This window comes from Mastigoproctus giganteus, chromosome 1 (assembly GCF_048544385.1).
Source record: "Mastigoproctus giganteus isolate SK-2022 chromosome 1, ASM4854438v1, whole genome shotgun sequence".
In the NCBI taxonomy this organism is placed as follows: Eukaryota; Metazoa; Arthropoda; class Arachnida; order Uropygi; family Thelyphonidae; genus Mastigoproctus; species Mastigoproctus giganteus.
In genome coordinates, this window is record NC_143575.1 from 224,620,396 (window position 1) to 224,637,168 (window position 16,773).

The following is a 16,773-nucleotide window of genomic DNA, read 5'->3' on the forward strand; positions in this document are numbered from 1 at the left end:
ATACTAAAGCGACTGGAAATTCATCGAATACTCGTAAATGATGTTGGCCTAACAACATTTAAAAGATGTTTACCATAAACTGGAGATATAATCCCTAACAAGACTCTTCTGAGTTTTCGACTTAAATACGAAGTTCGCAACCTATTCGCAGAACGCGACTCTTCTTCCGAAGAATTTTTGCGACGCTAGATGGCGTACGAAGGAGCACATTTCGTGTCTTGAAGAGTGGCGGAGCAGAACAGTCGCTACCAGTCTGATCGAAGCGTGACGGGAAGGAAACCGTTGGAAGAGATACGGAAACTAGCGCAGACAGCGAAGAGAGAAAAGTTGAAAGTTTCTCAAACTCTCCTTGATGAATGACGGAAAAGAGACTCTTAAGAAAATGATTCTTCGCCTTTGTCTTATTCTTCGGCATACGTAAAGTAAGAAAACCAAACCAGGAGGGCTGAGAGATCCGCGTGAATTGTCATCCACAAAAACTGGGACCTAAGTCGGGCCTCCGTGGTCGAACTCAATGATTCTCCGCGTATAATCGTCTTTTGCACTGTGGGTCTGCAATGTCTCTCGACTTCCTGACCCCGCTATCGTTAGCTCAAGTGTCTATTGACCTCAACATATCGAACTACACGGAAGACTACAATAATCTCACTTTGGTGGACGAAGGAAAGCGTCCAGCACCCACGTCTTTTGCTACCATTATATCTTTGTCCGTTCTGTTCTTCGTCATCGGCACTGTGGGTGTGGTGGGTAATTTACTGGTGATTTACGCCGTGATGGGAGATAAGAGAATGAGGAGCTCGGTCACTAACTTGTTTATTATGAACCTGGCCGTTAGTGACCTCATAGTGATGATTGCGTGCATTCCAGATATCGTACAGTTCATGGAAAACAAAGGATGGTTACTGGGGCTGCCCCTTTGTAAAGTACTGCGATTTATCGAAGTGTTCGCTTTATACGCTTCAGTGATGACTCTGGTAGGCGTATGTGTTGAAAGGTAAGACATGTGTGAAAGAGATTATATTTTTTAAACTGAAAATATAAAATTTTGGATAATCTTCTTGGAAATGAAAAATTAAGTCCACCTCAACCAGTATTATTATAAAATTTTTATATTAAGAAATAAATGGTGTTTTCATGAATTTAAATTTTACTTAACTGAGTTTTAAATTTAAGTCCCCTTATAATTTGCAATTCCAGAAAGAGTAACTTGCCATAAGAACTTAGTTTACTCAATCCACTTAAAGCCTTAAACACTTGAATCAGGTCTCCTCTATGGAACTAGCCGCCTGTTCTTTTAGGTGCTTAGTCTCCAGAGTCTGCAATTTCTTGATAAAATACCCTTTTATCATCTTGTTCTTCTTCGCACTCTTTCCAATAGATCCATGTTCTTCCTAAAATAAGACTTCCACACTTGTATCCAGTACTCAAGATGCGGGATAATTACCTCCTTGTCCGTACAGGAAAAATTCCTACATGCCGTTACAGTAGTAGGCTTGATTGCTATCATTAACCACCCTGCCAACCTTTGTATCATCTGAAAACTTAGAGTAAGCTTGATTGATGAAGGCATATCAAGTGCCTTCATCAATGTCATTGATAAATATTGAAAACAGTAAGAGACCCAGGACCGAACACTGAAGGACTTCAATAATAACATCAATTCAAGAAGGGCAATATTTGTTGATGACCATGGAATCTAGATTTCTTCCAACTATACTTCCCTCACTCGACCATTTCTTTATCCATAGCAGTAACTTGTCTTTAATTCCACAATTCTCGAGTTCGTATAGCAGTCATTCGTGTGAAACAATGTCGAAAGCTGTTCTAAAACCTGAGTACATTTGATGTCAAAATGATTGTTTGCATCTACTTCCTTCGTTACTGAGTTATAACACGAATCCGATGGGTCATATAAGATTGCCCCTTAACAAATCCATGCTGCAATTTCCATCTAACTGCATTTTATCAAGATAACCCTGTATTACTTCTTTAACCATTGACTCAATTATTTTCCCTGAACAAAGGTCAAGCTTACAGGTCTGTAATTGCTCACTTCGCCCTTTGATCTCCCTTTGTGAATAGGGGAGGAACTTGTCATCTAATCTGTAGGGAGCTTTCTTGAATCCAAGGATGTTATCATAACAATGGTTAAAGGTTTGCTTGCCTCCTTTGCTGCTTCTTTTAACGGATAGATTTCGTCAGCCAAGGAACCTTATTTACTGTTAGCTTGAGATGACTGGGGACAAAGCAGCAGACGTTGTTTTTCAGAGCTCTAGCGAGAGAATTGTTCTTCCGGTTAAGCCCATTGAAAAAAAAAAAAAAAAGACAAGACCATCGCAGGAAATCGAATTGGAAATTCCAGAGCTGTCTTTTCGATGGGAATACGATAGGAATAAAAGGGTGTCGCTTTCATTAATAGACAAACGCTTCCACAGCGCTCGAGTTTCGGAAGAAACTTCATTGAAATAAAACGAGAAATTAGCGGAGAATGGAAGAGAGAGAGAGAGAGATAGAAGAAATGCACTATCAAGAAAATGCAGTATAAAAAAACGGGATTGGGTTCAGCTGTTTAAAATTTGTGGTTAGTGTATTCTATGATTGGTTAGTCTGCTCCTTTGATTGATGAAAAACCCAAATTATCAATAAAATCGTCTCCCATCTGTACCAAATTTTCCAATATCTGTAAGAGGGGAATCATTAAGATACAATAAATGTATAGAAGATGGAAAAAATTGCAATCTGCATCAGACTTCATTGCATATAAAAGAGAAAGAGCTCATTTCATCTCTTCCAAAGGGTATTTAATACTTCGCCCTCATGGGTAGCACTATTGGTAGAATCGCCGACTGGAAAATACCTGAGTTCGGATCCCATCAATGATGGGCCATCAAAGACCCATCATTGACGAGACCTTAATTTTTATGGGCCTTTTCCACAACGCGGCAGAGTTTGTCGGTCTCAGGAGAGAGAGTAGTATGGTTTCCCCTCCCGGAAATTCTGGTTTTGTGTGTCCAGCAAACAGAAAATCGACCAGAGAACACACGCATTTGCAGACGTATTATATACAGCTCAAAAGTTGATGATGCGCCTAAAAACCCATTCAACAAATACTTTATTTACAGTATGCACTAATTAAACTTACTATATAAAGTTCCATCAATTTATAGAACTCAACTATTCCACTATACACCATGTAGGATTGCTTCGTTTGAAAATTCTGTCCAAAAATTCCCTGAAATGCTGTTAATGCAAATTTAGTTTTGCATAAAGGGTATTTCAGGAAATTACTTTATATGACGCTGTATAAAGTATCAAAATTAAAGTCAGAACCATCAAAAGTAGTAAGAGCGAGAAAAGAGAACCTTATCTAATATGGCATTTCAGTTATCTGCAGCGTGATTGCAATCATGATGCAAAGTCGTCTCAAAGATAACATTCGTAGTTATATTTCTGCTTCACCAATTTCCTAGTACAAATATAATTATTGCTGTAGAAAAATAAATTTTCATCATTGGCAAATCAACGACGATCTACTGAAGACAGACTCATCAGGAAGAAGTGTAATTAGACTTCAGGAAGGAAGTTTAAAACTTAAACATGGTAGCTAATTTTCTCACTGAACATCTAATTATAAAGTACGTTTTCACTTCTGCAGAAAGTTTTCTGTTTAATTCTGGAGGGATTAATGTTAATTTGGGCTTTTCTCTGCTCTTTTTGTACCAAGGCAACTAAGGCTGTGGCCCACTAATGTATTCTATGGTCACTGTGTTTTTCTGAATAAAAATCCCCCGGGTACTGAATAACTCAACTCTCTGAGACTGATTAACTGGACTAGGAGATTTGAAAAAAGCCCATATTTAAAAATCTTCCAGTTTTGATTGGATTTCAACTAAATGTACGGAACATCCTAAAAGATTTTTAGCTATTTTAATTATTTGTTTTCGCTGGAAACTAAACTTCAGCTAGAAACATCTCCACTAGGTTTGAAAAATGCTAATGAAATAGTTATGATCAATTTTCCTGCTCTGTTTGATTTAATAATTTATTTGTTCGAGTACACCCTATGATCGCTCTAGAGATATTACATTCTAATACCTTCCCATCTTTCTAGGAGTAGATTCCAATTAACTGACCTGTATCTTCTCTTTCAACATATAATTGGTGTTCAGTACATAAAGTTTGTTTCTTTTCAAATATAATCTTGGAGTCCCAAACGTTTCTTCCCTCGGACCACTTATATTGAAACTTATTAATTGTACCAGGAGTACACCATGAAATCTTGTTTGTTTACAGATTAATTAACATCAAATCAATCTGAACTCTGGAGATATTGAAAGATGACATCTTTGACTTTTCCCAGCTGTAGCGTTTCTCTCGTGCCCTCCCGTTGTTAAGACATTTTAATTTGATAGAAGTCCGCTATTCAACTGACTCATCTGATTAATTTTCACCGTTTGAATGAAACTGTTTTCACATCAAGTATTCAGGAAATTGGTTACGCCACTTGTCATGCATGCGGTTAGACTCTTGTCACCAGACTAATGTGGAGTGCTTCCTCTTGGGACGATGGTAACTTCCAATATCTATTACAAACTCGACAGATTTTTGAAATATCTATTAGCAACTCGACAGACTTTTCAAAAGCAGTAGAAGTGATAACAGACATGGTCGATATGAGAATGAGACATAAGGCTCCTTCCCTTCTGGAAACTTAGTTTTCCAACCCCAAATATATTGCTACTTTTATGTTAAACGGAGGTGATAAAATATGAACGGAAACTGTTTGATTCTTTCATCGACCTTCATTGTTTGAAAAAATTAAATCTTCATATGATAATCAATTGCATGTACGTTGTACATTAATGATATCTTTCAATTTCTGTCTTTATTAGGCTACCAGTTGAGCTCTCCGTTTTTTGCTGGGCTTATTAAATACAAAAACACTTTCTTGTATTATCAGAATTACCCGGCCTTCTTCCATGGTCCTTCTATCATTCCAAATGTGATTCTTATCGTATTTATTAGTCCTGTATCTTCTGTTTCATCAAATATCTGCTTACCGGTCCTAATCCAAACAAAATTCCTCAGATTTTAGTCCATCAAAACAGGCAAATCGACAAGTAGTTTATGAAATCGTTCTCGGGTGGACCTAACATGTCTGGATATGGACTTGGGAAGACAAATTTCGAGTCTTCAGCCATTGTACAGAATCTTTGAGTTATGAACCACTCTCCTGAAAAAGGCTTCAATACCACCAGCGCTTTAGAACCCTTTAATTAACGACTTGAGAACTCGTTGGTGGGTACTCAATTTCAGGAACACGTCAGCTAATTTGCATATTTCAAATATGAAATGTTTTACCCATAAATTCAAAAACAACGCTGTTGCGTCATAACATATCGCCCATATCAAATAACCCTGACCTCCATGAATTGTTTTTGATTAAGCGACAATAAAAAGAATGTCAGCATCAGTTCACTTGGTATAATTGTAGTATAACACGAGTAGCAAAAAGTATTGTATTCACATTTTTAGGTTTAATCTTTTTTGCTTCAATATCGTAGTTTAATTGGCTTTCCCATGACGTTTATTGCCCAGCATATTTTCCGATTTGCCTTTCATAACTCAGTGTATTAATATATAATTCTTTAATGATTATTTCTCTCAGTTCTCTAATTTCGTTGAAAGTAATGAATGCAGTTTTTGTTCATTATTTACCTCATTTGCTTTTGATTTCTGGTCTTTTTCCTTTTCTTGCAGTGCAACCCAATTATCTGATAAGAAGACCGTTGCAGTCTTTTTAAATAAATTAACGAGTTTATCCAATGTTGTTTTCTTATAACTTTCATCTCTTCGTCATTTGAATTACATTCATCAATATCTTCTTGTCCATTTTTTATCCTTGGACTGCTAAATTTAAAGTATTTCGCTTCCACTTTCGTCGATGCAACTACCAATTCAAAGCTTTCCTCTTTTCAACATTGCTTTATCTATAAACATCGGAAATTAAATTTATTTTTCATGAATTTAATGGACTGCTTCTTCGTCACGTAACCTTTCCCTTAAATTGCAATACGACGTCAAATTTCATTAAAAACTTAAACAATTCGCCAGCAATTTGGAACCAGCTTTCAATTTAGATATTTTATTTATAAAATTTAAAATTCTTTTACTTTAATATTTTTTGTACTATCTTTATCTTTTAAATAGTACATAATCTAAAATGTTTATCTTGCGGTTAATAATCTTGCGAAAAAGTCAATGACACAAGAAACGTTCATGGGCTTTTGCCCACCGTGGCCGAGTTAATCGGTCTCCGGTGAGATCAGGGAAATTTTTTTTTATATATTAGGAGTATATTATGTTTGTAAAAATGGACCTAGCTACTCATCTCTGGCAGGTCCATTTTTTAAACATGACGATTTCAAGTTCAAGAGACCCTGGGTGCAAGAATTATACCGCCGGTCAACACCCAACAGCAAGTAGAAAAGGTTGGTTGAAACCAATCTTTTCTGCTGTCCTTGGGTCCACCCACAGTTTCAGCACGACTTCGTTTCGGCGTACATGCGCATGAACTATTCAAAAATCGTCCTCTGCGATCGAATCATACTGCAATGACCCATATAAATCTCGATATGAATAATCATGCAATGATCCAAAATCTAATAACGACGGCAAATACGAAAATGTACAAGTATACACTCTACTGCAAAATAGTCATGGGACAAATGTCCCAATACTTTTTTTTTTTTGTAGGAAAGTGTACTGGACATCGATCAAGCCAATCTGCCCAGTTCCGGGAACAGCAGCGATGGACATTTCCTTAATAAAGTTAGACGTATTTCGCATCAGTTGACCCGATTGGCATGATCTCAGTCGTTTAGTTTCTGTGAAGAGTCTGGATTTGTGATGTAACTGGCCATGGCGTATTGGAGAAACTGTGGGAGAGGAGTAGCTAATAGGGAGCCTCAAACTGTGCCAACCAGTAGCGGGTTGCCATACGCTCCTTATCATTATTAATAGCACTTTGACTGGAGAACGTTATTAAAAAACTTCCCTTTCGTGTCGTGCTCTACCCACGAATTTCCTGAAACTCTCAACTTCAGCGACCCTGAAATGCAACTTTATTCCAGTGGTCGACTGTTTGTTAGCTAAAGATAAGCTCCTTGGAATCCAGGCTGTCCTCCCTACACCGGGTGGAAAATATTTGAGTTCAAGTCCTGTCGATGATGAGGAATGTTTATGGGCCTTTGCAGCTGAGTTAGTCGGTCTCAGGCAATGGTAACATGGCTTTTTATCCCGGAAACTCGGGTTTTTCGTCCAGCAATCAGAAAATTGACCTCAAAACACACGAAGCAATACTGCCTTAGTCGCTAATGCTCTACAACTCTTCAACAACAATCTCCAAATTCCAATTAGTAATATTTGTTAAGGGCTTGTACTAATGTGGCACGGCAAATCTTGAATTTTAATAGTTTGTTGTCCATAAAATTTCTAACTCAAGACAGCGTCTTCTTTAAGACTTTCTAGCTTTCCGTTATTCGTCTTTTAGTAGGGTTTATTATTTACATTTCAAGAATTAACATAAATTCCCAAAGTCAGAATGACTGTGGAGTAAAATTCCATCTGATACAATGGGCAAGGAAAAGATATTTTACTTATCGACGAAATACAGACGCTATTTAGGTTGCTTAGAGGACCAATGGTTGTAACTCTGTACCATTATCCTGTTGAAAGGAATTTTTGATTTAATATCTGAAAGGAAAATGGACCAAAATTTGTATGTACGTACCGCATTCCATTATGCTAATTCCCAGTTCAGTAATCTCAACGGTATTCAAGACGTTTCACGAAGGAAAGGTTTAGCTCACAAAACTTTAACACAATGAAATCAGACGTTTATCTTGCTGAATACATTTAAAGATTTTGAATAGATGTAAGAAGTCTAGTTTTTCTGAATGCATCTGATTTCTACTTAGTCGTGTGTCACATTAACGAATTCGATGATGATATTTTCCAGTTTGGAAACTTGAATTACATCCAACGAAGCATTCATGAAAATGTACTTCGCCCCAGGAGAATAATAAAAGCTTCCTGACAGAAAATTCATTAATTTAAAGAGATTTGAATGAAGTCCTGTTTATCTGCTTTCCTTGATGTTTATTCAAGAAATAGGACACGCTGATTTCGAATATAACCGCAGTTTCTGCACATCAATGGTTTCCACAAAAACGAAGGAAAAGAAAAGATTCAATAATGCTGTATTTTTGTATCAGATTGGAAACAAGGTCAACTTTGAATTCCAAAAGTTTTTTTGCTGTGCTGAAAGTACCCAGATATGAAAATACAAATTATGCGTTTCCTTCCTCACGTACGTAACTGTCCAATTGAACTTTGATTTGCTTCAAACTATGGGCCTCAGCTACTGTGGAGGGAACTTGATCCAGTAATCAACAATTTCGACATAGTTTATGTGGATTTTAGCAAAGCATTTTACTTAGTCCCTAAAGGTTACAGTATTAGCTGGAACATGTTGGGATTACTGGAAAGATTCTAAGATGGATTGCTGGGTGGCTGTACAGCAGATTGCAGAAGGTTGTGCTTAATGGATATTCTTCAGGTTGGTGTAATGTCAGAAGTGGGATGCCTTAAGGATCGGTTCTTGGACCACTGTTGTTTCTCACTTTCATAAATGACATCGACGAAGGGATAGAGGGCGGATGTCAAACTTTGCAGATGACGTAAAGATTGGTAGAGTCATTAATAATCAGTGCCGAGCAGCGCTACTTCAGGATGACTTGAACAGACTTCAGAGATGATCAGAGAGCTATGGTTTAATGATATTAAATGCAGGGTCTTACACTTGGGAAAGAGCAACCTACAAATAAATTATACACTTTGTGGAGTTGAATTAAAAACAGTGGAGGAAGAAAGGGATCTGGAATTTACAAAACGGGCAGATATGAAGTTTTCTCTAGACATGTAGCCAGGAAAGCCCATGGTGTCTTATCAATGATTTATCGAGCGTTATCTTGTAGAGATAGGGAGATCATAATCGCACTGTATAAGGCATTTATAAGACCACATTTGGAATTCTGTGTTCAAGTATGGAGACCAATCCGATGAAAAAAGCTATTTGAGCTTCTTGAAAGGGTCCAAAGACGGGCAGCTCGAACGGCGAGATCGGCAGAAGGACGACCGTACGAGGAAAGACTGATTATGCGGGCTACAGACCATGGCAACCAGGGGTCTCAGAGGTGACCTCGTTGAAGATTACGAGGCTCTGATAGGGATTAGTAAAATTAATGAAAGTGGTATTCTCACTGTTTAAAGAACTTTAGAACTAAGGGGCATAAATTTAAATTAAAGGATATTTTCCCACCCTCGCAGTACCACAATTCGTATAATCGCCGCCCTCTCCACACCGGATGGAAAAGACCAGAGTTCGAATCCCATCAATGACGCCAAGAATTTTTATAGGTTTTTTCACAACGTGGCTGAGTTAGTCGTTGCCAAACGTGAGTAGCATTGTTTTTCCTCCCCGATACTCGGGTTTTACATACGGCGCAATATGGCCGAAGTTACTGATGCGCCTACAACTAACAACCAAACCTCTTTCCCTGTAATTTGAATTTATGGCTTCTGGCTCTGGAATTGCTTATAACCATGAAATTCTGCCTTCATTCATTTTGCTAACTCCCTCTAAGAGCCTTATAAACCTCAATCAGGTTCCCTCTAGGGTTTCTGGTTGCGAAACTCTATACCAACATAATCGAAGTCCCTTCCAATTCAACAAACCCTCTGAACAAACAGCTGCAACTTCTCAAATATCTACTATGCAATCCCTGACTGCGACCGACTATTTCAGAGACGTTGTGATGAGGGGGGGGTGACCCATGCCTACCTCCCGTCATTGATGGGATTCAAACCCAGGCATTTTCCACCCCACGCGGGAAGAAAGTGATTATAACCACTGTGCTGCCCGTGAGGGATAAAAATGGCTTCATCTACGATCATTTCAGTGTCAAGAGATACCACTAAAAAGGTATTATACTGATGTTCTTAGTCATCTTAAAAGATTAGTATAATACCATACTGATGCACCATATTTCATGTTTTTGACAAAGTTTTCATCCAAATTTTATTCCTGGATCAGACTTTTGTACATTTCAATCTATTTAAAACATGAACCATCTTATTCCAAGGTCTGTTTCCTTACGTTAAACCATCTTGCTACATTTTATTTTAAATACAACACTAAAAAGGATCTCACACCAAACATTTATGCAAAATATAGATCCATCGTTTATTTCCATAATTCGTCAAAAGCTTTTAGTATTCAGCAGAAGTCCAATTTTAAAAACTTTCAACTGCAACGATTTTATATTCTCATCTTGTTGGGCACAACGATTTTATAAAAAACAAATTGACATGTTTTTGATCTGCGTTGGCAATTTGGCTGGCGGCATAAAAATATTGGATGAGGACTGTAAGAGATCAATCAAGTGAGAATGGCACAAGAGCTCAAGTGGTAGCATCTCCAACAAATAAATCTACAATTGAATCTACATTTTATAAAGAAAATCTTTTTAGAGTTGAACGAAATATTGCCAAATGTCTGCAGTTTGTTCCCCGTTATTGATCCCTGTAAAACCCATAGAAGCGATAGTTTCGATATTACGTCTCATTAGAAAATGTTTCTGGGTTTCAAACCAAGAAGAGAATACTGTGATATGCTGGAAACACGTTTCACGTGAACGTTTGAGAATATCCACAGGATAAGCTAGCTTTTTATAAATTCTGTTTCATTTTTTAGACTTTAAATATAAAATTACATATCATCGTGAGGGGCTCTTGACCTCCTTATAGATCTAACGCCGATGTCTGGGCTTCAGCAGCGCCTGAACAGCTTCCATTGTCATTATTTCTGATAATTGTTGACTTCTGCGCTGGATTTTGAAAAAAATACACAGCGTGATCTGTCAACTCGACTGCAGGTAAATCTGATATAAAATCTGCGCTGTCCATCTGAGAGCAACGATCAATTATTTATTGAGATACCTCTGTTTATGTTCGCTGCCATTTTCCAACAAAGATTGTAATAATCTGCTTGACTGTGCGCATAATCGTGGAAAAAAATCAATTAACTTCGGTTAGTGTTTTAGGGTTGATCACATTGTTCCAGAGCTCTGCTCTCACATTCGATGGAGAGAGAGAGAGAACCACGAAGAATATGCAGCATCTACTTCTACCTGGGACTGACTATTTGAAATCCTCCCTCCAATAATGTCGCATCTATGGAGCCACGAACTTGTCCTTCGCTTTCTGTATACACGGTTAAAAGAATCCTTCTGTCACATATAAACTGCTATAAACTATGCAGTTCTGTCCATCTATTCACTCGCCATTTCAACATCAATATAATAAATCTTTCATACTCCGTGCATTACGTACTTCGAAATGCGTAAGCAAATGATGCGTGGGCGTGTCCATTTTGAATATATTTCTTCTGGCAATGTATAATCTGGCGTTCTTTCCATCAGAAGTCATTTGAGATGCCTTTTTGAGAAACCAAACAAGATCAAGAGAAAACACAAAATCGTATTTTACACTTCACTATAAAAGCAGCCTGGAAGAAATCGATCGCTTCTATTCAGTATAATCTCACTTGGAGACATCTTTTCTACGCATAATATCAGCGTCATTACTAAAGTATGCGTCCCCGAAGATGATCTGTCCATGTCTTCAGAAATTCCCTCATCTACTTTGAAGCTCTTCAACCTATGTAAATATTCATGGAGTCGACTATGAAGCAAATATAACTATCAATTATTTTAGAGTTCAGTTTTGTTTCTTTGAAAATCCAGAAGAATCTTGAGTCATAAAGCTGCAGCTGATCATGAAGCATTTGTGGTACTTCTAAATACATTGATGGAATAGCGATAATCCTCACATTCCATAATAAATTATGCAGTAGAATGCAACTGTTATTAATGTAGCAGATTAATTTCAGGGAGTCATTTATTAGTTCCAGAAAATGAACGATAGTGTAACTTCTCCATTACACGTCAACGAAGTTAGATCGCTATGGGAATTTTTCATTTCAGGCTTTCCCTCCAATGACTTCACAACAGCCCTCCAGTGTATCAGAGAAGCCTATAAATAGGTTTAATTTTCGCTCTTGTCCTCTGTTTATTGCTTTCTTCGATAAGCTGTCGAGATTAATTTCTCTCGTCCATTATATTAAATAGATAGACCAAGGTCTGTCCAATTAAGGCTGCTGAGTGGGAAAACTCGCGATGGAAAAACAACGTGGAAAGAAAGAAGGTACTCCATGATCGGAGATGACAATTTCTCTCGTTGTTAGAAAAAAGGAAATACTGTGTAAAATCACGGACACGTACAGTGCGTATAGAGAAAGGTTTTCAGGTCCGAGAAGTTGTAGTGGTGTCGTGAACGGCGACAGTGGTTATGAAAGATGGAAACTTGTATTGTAATCCGATGAACCTCGTGTCCTCTACTCTGATTTTTACATGGTATTTGTCCTCTTAACACCCAAGAAGGCTCTCAACCATCTCACTGCTTTTACATCTTTCCATTTCGTCAGACGCTCAGAATATTCATTAATTCTATTCAAGGCTCTGTTGCATTTTATCTCTTGGTCATCCAACTGCTGAATATGTGGTCCATACATTAATGGAAATACAATCTTTGGTTTCGAGTAGAAACTCGAAAACTCAGCCACCCGAGAGGAGAATGTCTGTGATTATAGCGTTATTTAAATGAAATTCCAGACGGGAGTCATTCGCATTGTGCTTCCCATGTCAAGAGATACACAGTCGCCGCAACCGGCCAGAGAAAAAGAAGCCAAGTTTAATCTTGGTTCAGTGAAGGAATAAATTGAATTGTGGCGTTTTCTTAACCTGTCATTCCACCCCCAAAAAAAGATATCTTCGCATGTTTATCAGGAACTCAACGGCAGTATGTTGCTTAAGGCAAGAGAAGTTTCCATATCATCTTTACTCTCCACTTCCAGTGAAATGTAAGCACAGATCGCCACACAAATAGAAACACTACCGTGCCAACTGTTTGTACAGACAGTATTCAGCCACGTGATCCTGTAACAAAAACTTTTCAAAAACTGTCAGCAAAAAAAAACAAGATGGAGCGGTTAGAGTGGACTCAGAAATATCAACACTGAAAGATTGGAAATGTGTTGACGGGTGTGATGAATTCCAGTTTCTGCTTAGAAAAGGACCAGAATATGGGAAAAGCAACACCAGTCCATCGATCCATCCTGCCAGTTGTCAATGCAGGCTGGTGGCCGCTTAATGGTGTGCGAATGTAGGTGTACCTAATAAAGTGATCACTCAATGTAGATATGAGAGTTACGTAAAATTTAAAACGGTTAATTTATAATATTTATAATTTTATGTATAATTTCTTTCTTACAGAAATAAATATACGTTAATTATTTTCTAAATTAATCTTAACAATCTGCTGAATGATTACTTCAATTATAATAAAAAGGTCTTCACTAATTCGTTCCTGGATATATTTTAAATAAAAATTACCTTTTTTTTATATTGCTGTAGACTATCGAGCTAAATAATTAAACCGGAAATATTTCCAACTATCGTAGGTGGATTTAATGACGTATTAGAATTGTTTTCTGAGAAAAAGAACAATTGTGGTGTACAATTAACCACTGTAAAACCAGAATGGTAAGGATAGAAATATTGCTATTTTCGTATTCAAGGCTGAGATACAGAGATCTCATTATCCGATATTTAATATAAGAGAGGTTAGAACACACATGCTCTTATCCTTTCTTGGTACTTTGCTTTTGTGTTTTTAGCAATTAGTAACCATGACGATCTCGTGATGAGCAAATCAGATTTGTTGTTGTGGATAAATAATATTTATTTCTGACCAACGCATTTATGAAAACTGAAAGAGCGATGGAAAACTGTCTTTGAAGAACTGCAGAAGAATATTGATTTTTAGAAATTAATACAACGATGAAAGGTTAATCTGAAACTTCTAAGTTGTACAAGTCTTAGCTCGCAATCCTGTATGAAGAATACCTCGGGGTAATTGAAAATCAGAAACAACCATCCGTTAAAATATAATTGTGAAACTTCTGGCGTGAAATAGCTGAAATAATTGTCGTGTGGAGAAAACGATCAAGGTTCAGCTCTCCTCTACAAAACCAACTCTAAATATTACTGTTGAAAGTTCGAAATATAATGAAGGTGCCCATCTTTCCAATTACTAGCTAATAAACACATACATTCAGTGCCCACTTTATTAGGCGCACCAAAGTATCGTGTTAAATCGTGTCTATAAATTATTCACCCGATTAAAAAGTTTTATTGTAATAGCCGATTTCATTTCAAATGTTTTAGAATGAAATCGGCTCATCTTTTCTCAACGGATGATTCGAATCAGTTCAATCCTTTTTGTGATCTTGTCCTATACACCTTGTCCTTCACGTATCCTCATACAAAGAAATCCATAGGCGTGGTATCTGGAGAAAGAGGAGACCATGGAATTGGATCCATTTGTTAGGAAATTTTTTTTATTGAGGAAATCACGCAAGTGCAAGCTCCAGGTGGTGTCCCATCTTGCTGATGGAACTCATGTGGCTGCATATCATCCACGAAAACCATTTCTATTCTTGTGCGATTCAGCAATTACAAATTGAATCGTTGGACAATTGATAAAAGAGTAAAGTGTTGTTTAACCAGTTTTAAACAACGACATCTTATCTTCTGGTCAAACTAACCGGCACACAGATGAGTAGTGGGTCTAAGTGTTTTTGTTTATGCCAGAGTATTGGTTTTGGGTAATCGCAAAGCCTGGATTTAAAAAAAAAAAGCATTCTGAACTTGCTTTGCACTGAGAAACGAACACTCTTCAACATCACCAGTACATTTGTAGAATTCTGAACACTTAAGTCAGATTCGAAAGAGAAAAGGCGCTGCTAAAAGAGGACTTGGGTATTTACATACTGAAAAGGAGAGCGTTATCGATCAGCTGATGAAAACATAAAACAAAATGCTAAAGATATCGAAAACACGTAAAAGAATAAAATACGAGCTATTGATTGTTTTTTCTTCAACACGATCTCCTCTGGCATCTACTGACTTTTCATTAATTGTAAACCAGTCTAACTTTCGATGTAAAACTCACGAGTTACAACTGATCATTTCCCTGTGGTGTAATTACCTTTTGGGCCTCTTCATTTTCAGAAAAAAATCCCATTGTCTCATTTGATCAAAGGCACTCATTCACTAAAGAGGTTTTTTGTTCTGAGCTGTGTATAACTCAAGTATATTTCGATTTTTACCACAATAAAAGATTGTTTTCTGGCTTTTCTTTTGACTTATTACATGGAGCGCGTAATGGAGAAATAAAAAGCCCTCACAAGTCCATTAAACCGAATAAAAGGACATTTTCCAAGACCCACAACTCAGCTGGAATATTTGGGATGTACGCAACGTTCTGAAGGACGTTTTGGAGTTTGAGACCAACAGAAAGAAATCGCAAAGCACACGTACTCGCCTTCACCAACATTTTGGTGGAGACAAAGCGCAAAAAAAATAGTTTAAATAGCATTTGCGTGGTATGTACAATGCGATGAAACTAGGCCATTGTGTGAAATTAATTCGTTTTGTTTGGATGTGGTAATTATCATCTGTGGACATTCTTGGTAATTCAGTGAAAGCTGGCCACGTTTTCTACACTGTCTGATCTACTATGCGTTCTCGGACAATTAAAGCATCTGCCTCGCAAAAATTGAATATTTTAACAACTTCCTGGAAATTCTTCGTTGATGTAATTAGGTTCTGTCGGTACAAACATTTACTGTGCTCGTATTCTTTTGACAGGTGTGCAGAACGAGCAGTTTCAGAGCGACCCCGTTTCGTCACGGTGCTTTGAAAAGCTTTCTTGAAATCTAAGAGATTTCTTAAGGTTTCTTTCTTCTTTTACTTTCTCTCTCTTTCTCGAAGTAGTTGGTTAAATTACGGAGATGATCCTGGAACTCTTTCATTTGTCTCACTGGCGTCAATTGCCTTCCGGTGATTGCTTCAACACACTTCGAGGGGTTGTTCAATTAAGCTCGCTCGCATTTCGGGAAAGATAATTTTATTTGCTCTTCTTAAAGTTATCTCCTCCACTGTTTATCTCCATCCTTTTAAATTATTTTCATTTCCGAGTCTGTCCTTAGTAAACATGGCTTTTCTAATAATATTGCTGGGATGGTCAGTAATGTGATTGAAATAATCTCTAAAGTCCGCTAAAAATTTCCGAACTAATTTACTTCAAAAGAAGTATTTTGTTTTTGGATTTAAATCAATTTGAAGTGTATGGGTCTTGAATCGGTGACCCCCCGAAGTTTTTCAATCTCCAAATGTTAGCGTCTCCCCTTCTCCACTCCCCTAACATCTCTATGAAATCATGCCCTCCGTCCACAGCACGCGACACGTTCTTGGCTTTAAACCTGGACTAGAAGGTACGGTGATGAAAATCATGCACCAAATAAAACGAGCGAAGAATTGTGTGTTCATGAATTATTTTTAATAGGAGAAATATAACCGGAAAAAGATAAAAAAAAATTCGTCCTATCAAAGATCAGTTCTTAAACACCTCTGTAGAGAGATAATTTTGTACAAATTAGCATTAGCTGAGGCACAGGATGCAAGAAAGAAAGCTTATACAGCATCAGCCAAAAAAAAAAAAAAAACCTTTCATTTCACCCATCCGGTC

General features: G+C 37.4%; 1 protein-coding gene across 1 annotated transcript in view; it reads left to right on the forward strand.

The window, feature by feature from the left end:
• The first annotated feature begins 494 nt into the window (after positions 1-494).
• LOC150091552 (neuropeptide receptor 15-like) overlaps positions 495-16,773 on the forward strand; it is a 60,137-nt gene continuing 43,858 nt past the window's right edge. The window contains exon 1 of the mRNA XM_090368891.1: positions 495-994. Within this exon, the coding sequence (XP_090225017.1) occupies positions 558-994 (437 nt within the window). The 5' untranslated portion in view covers positions 495-557. The remainder of the gene's footprint in view (positions 995-16,773) is intronic.